At 38.8% G+C, this 4,213-nt stretch overlaps 1 protein-coding gene across 2 annotated transcripts in view; it reads right to left on the reverse strand.

Annotated features, from left to right (window-relative positions):
• The window catches only part of LOC111405763 (ARM REPEAT PROTEIN INTERACTING WITH ABF2-like), a 9,164-nt gene extending 4,951 nt beyond the window's left edge, over positions 1-4,213 (reverse strand). The window contains exons 1-8 of one of the 2 annotated variants that reach the window (XM_023034789.1): positions 3,812-4,211; positions 3,522-3,682; positions 2,557-2,729; positions 2,357-2,477; positions 2,200-2,274; positions 1,992-2,086; positions 949-1,024; positions 710-817 (exon numbers count right to left, since the gene is read on the reverse strand). In XM_023034789.1, coding sequence (XP_022890557.1) covers positions 710-817; positions 949-1,024; positions 1,992-2,086; positions 2,200-2,274; positions 2,357-2,477; positions 2,557-2,729; positions 3,522-3,682; positions 3,812-4,097 — 1,095 coding nt within the window. In that variant the 5' untranslated portion in view covers positions 4,098-4,211. Of the gene's footprint in view, positions 1-709; positions 818-948; positions 1,025-1,991; positions 2,087-2,199; positions 2,275-2,356; positions 2,478-2,556; positions 2,730-3,521; positions 3,683-3,811 lie in introns of both variants that reach the window. The other variant, XM_023034790.1, reaches the window with a different exon arrangement.

Here is a 4,213-nt window from a genome sequence, read left to right on the forward strand (position 1 = left end):
AACAACAAAATAAAAAATAAAAATTCATCAATCTGCAAAGCCCTGAATTACAATTTGGCCTTGAAACACACAAAAAATTCCATGTTCTTGTGCCAGAAACTCAGTAGTCCGTATGTGCTCTCTCTTAATAAAGGATTATTTGGCATTAAGAAGCAGTAAATGAGAAAATTATTTAACATCCTCCACAACATATTTATCCGAATTCATATGTGAAGGTGATAGAAGAGACTACATGCATAATCTATGGGACATTAAATTTTAATTCAATGATTTCGGTATTTCTACTTGAATGGTCAGCTGTCAAATATGCCATACATTTTGTTTCTAAAGATGCCGCCTCATTCATCTTAAAACAGTTTTCTTCCTTCTTAAGCATAACATAATGGTTTCAGTGAAAAAAGGAAACAAAACAAGCTTAGTCAGACAGCTAATGCGTTTTAGCTAATATGGAAAATAAAACGCCATGTAATATCACTCCATTTTATGATCCATGTAAACATCATTTAAAATGAACCCTTAAACTAAAACATATCTAGGAAAAGTGCCAATGGATTAAATTGAATGGTAGAATAATTGAAACATCCAGAAAAATTGAAAGCCACGTATCATTTATGATACCCAAAAAAGGGTTTGTCCCTGAGGAACCTGTGAAGGAAAAATACAATTGATGAGAAACTCATGAGACTCAAAAGATTTTGATATTCGTTACCTGAGCCAATCTCCCCAGAGCAAAGGCTGACATTTCTCTTAATTGGGCATCTGGTGATTGAAGCATCTCAATTAGTGGGCGCACGGCTCCTCTTTGGACAATGTGCACCTGGAAAAGCATCATACGGAAATTGTAAGCGGGATTCGAATTTCCAATAAAATTTACACGATGAAAATGTAGGTTCAAAACTTAATTTCACCCCAACTAAAAAGTTAAATAGCTAAAATATTATCTACAACCTTACAGTCTGAATCAGTGGCAGCAAATTGCCCAAGCAGCAAAGCAGCTTCTCTCTGGCTCTCCGAACAACATGAACTGTGTTAAAATTAAGGACACACATCGTCAAATTAGAGAATGAAAAAGAAGCATCTTGAATGAAACAAATTGAGATAATGAAATTTAGAAGTCTTCCTTAAAAAAAGGGTACTTCATGACACACAAAAAGGACAGCTAAAAAAATTTCATTTATTTCTTCGAAAAGAGACCTTCACTCAGATATGGTTCCTCACGTTACTGAAGAGCAAAACTTGAAACTGACCTTCATAAAGAGTAAAAATCCATCGCTATAAACTAAAACTTAAGCTCACATTCATCACCTCAATCAAGTTCAGTTTTCCCAAGTGAAGAATAAAATCTAATACAATTAATAAAAGAAGATTTTAAACTACTCACTATATAAGAAGAAGCAACAAAGAAGACCCATCGATTCTGAATGCTCAAAATTAAGAGAGAGGACTTGCAGTAAAAGGAAAAGGGATAAAGAATTGGTCACGTAAATTAAAATATGGAGAAGGAAATTATGATGAATATATGGCAGAAGGAAGGACAAGGGAGAATAGATGTGTGTGTATAAATTAAGTTTGGTGGGCGATTACTAGGTGAAAGCAGTAGTGCAAGGACCTTCTGGATTTGGGGATGACAGGATTAGAACATACGAATGGCCGCCATCTTTTATCTGTCATGAAGTTGAAGGAAATAAAATAAGGTGTGTTGAATTTGGAAGGGAGAGAAATGGTGGCTGCTGACCACGGTTATCAATGACAAAAAGCAAGTGCCAGCTGGACTCCTACACAGTTCAGCGTGTTCCTTCCTTTCATTTTGCACCGCGTTTAGTAATTTGACAAAGCCAGTTACTTTCAGTTCCCCAGTTTGTTGATTTATTTAACAATGTACGTGGCATGAAATCACAGAACAGGTGGCTTGGGAAGATATGTATGGTAGGTCGCTAACATCCAAAAAGGTAAGTAATACAAAACACTAGAATTCATTTATTCAAAAGTACCTAAGTAACCCGATGACAGGTTGTAAAGCTCCCGCAGCGAGGACTTCTTTCTTAATGTTAGGGGATGAGTGGACCAGGTTCCCAATAACACCAACCTGACACTTGGCAAATTAGAAGTCTAATCTAATGATAGACACTATATGACATACAGATTGCAATAAAGACCAAATCTGCCAATATAGTAAGAATAAAGGAGATTGTGGCCAACCGCTTCATAGTGTATGGCAGCATCTTCAGACCTCAGCATTAATATAAGAGTAGGTAGAGCATTGCAATCCACAATCTGCAAATAGTGACCAAAATTAAAATAGTAGAAGAGGTGATATTATAACGTGTAAATATGTAATTTTTTAAAATAAACGAACTTGATTCTTGTTCTCATCATTTTTAAAGGCAAGGGTTCTCAGAGCTCCAGCAGCTGCTCTCTGCACCTTTGCATCAAGGAACTCAAGCAGTTCGACAAGCGGTGGGATACCACCCTCAATCCTGTATTGTAAGTTGAGTGTTAAAATATAGATGTAGTATTTCAAGTCCAACACTAGGCATTAGCACAGAGAAAACTAACCTAACACGAGTTTTAATGCTGCTATTCTCGTGAGCAAGATTAGTGATTGCATCAGCTGCTCTCCTTATGACACCATTTACTGCCCTGGAGTTGTGATTATCTCCTTGCCTCTTTAACAGATCCACAAGATGAGGTAGAGCTCCAGCATCAACAATGAGTTGTTGATGCTCTGGCTGTAATATAGAAGAGAAGCAATGTGAACAAAAGGATCTGATTCACGCGAACAATGTAACAGTTACAAGCCCTTTTTCTAGAAGCATATGTACTCAGACCTTCGAGAAGCATGAGTAATTAATGGACATTATCCCGATAAAAAGTATATGTTGCTTTCTGCACTTTGCTTACTAAGACTTCCTCATTTCATTTGCATATAAAAACACCGAACAAAAACAAGGAAACACAGTAATTTTTGTAGGAAAATTGTACATTAGAACAATATTCAACTTCGTGATTGTGATGAAATTTAAAGATGTTTTGCCACAAAATCTATATAGTTTCTTGCTTAAGGGAAATCTTGAGTGGCTAAAAACTAAGGTATCTACATCTACATATAACATCTAGATAAAGCATTTTGCCAATAATTACAAATGGTTGTAACCATCCAACCAAACTATAACTTCCAATATGTTGCCCAAGGTATGTACTGGACACGAGAAGAACATGCCAACCAAATAATTAAGATATCAGGTATGAGATTTAGGAGAGAAATCAAACAAGATGGATATGGTTCTGTTTTCCGAAACGTGTACTATTTTCAATTAAAACTGTGAATATATATTAGCACTACCCCGAGCACAATCAGTGTAGAAAAGGGGGGGGGGGGGGGAGGCGGAGTTTTTAGGCTACCACCTCTAGCCGAACGGGGGGGGGGGGGGGGGGGGGAATTCCTGGCTATGCTTAGTTGAAGGAGCAAAAAGCCAAGAAAAGACTAATTAAGCCAAAAAATCCTGAGTTTAACGATTTACTTTAATGGCAAGGAGTCCAAGCGTGAAGGCGCTCCCCTTCTCGACTTCGTGTTCATAAGGCCTCGGACCAGTGTCCTCCTCTCTAAACGGCAGCGGTGCCTGTAAATGCCTCACCAATTCCGGAACCGCCCCGCAGTCCACTATCACGTTCACCATTTCCTCTGCAACCACACACACCCCATTTCTCCACAGATCAAAATACTTAAATGTAAATCCAACACTTCCACACTTCATAAAACCGTACCAGCACATAATTTCACAAAATTTATATTTGCAGAATTTAATAGTACCATTCTTTGCTAGTTCGGATAGAACGTGGATGGCGCGTTTAGCAGACGCGCGATCGGCCTCGGTATGCGAGAACGCCGACTCAAGGATCTCGACTTGTGCACGAATTTCACTCACGAGATCTCGTTGCGCTCCACGAGGAGAAAGAGAAATCGAATCGTCGCGAACGATCTTTAACCGATCTTCTTTAAATTCCTCGTCCGGCTTCCTCTTCAAGCTTCTCCGAGATGACGATGAACTCGACGACGATTGCTCGTGGCGCCTTCCAGAGCTCTTTTGGTTGTCCATGGGAGATAGGCACGGAGAGAGATGTAGAAAGAGAAAGAGATGAGGAGAGAGAATGGAAATGCTTTCTGTCTGTGGGAGGGAGAGAGGTTGTGTGTAGGGGTAGTATGGGAAACATT

Source organism: Olea europaea, chromosome 12 (assembly GCF_002742605.1).
Source record: "Olea europaea var. sylvestris chromosome 12, O_europaea_v1, whole genome shotgun sequence".
In the NCBI taxonomy this organism is placed as follows: domain Eukaryota; kingdom Viridiplantae; phylum Streptophyta; class Magnoliopsida; order Lamiales; family Oleaceae; genus Olea; species Olea europaea.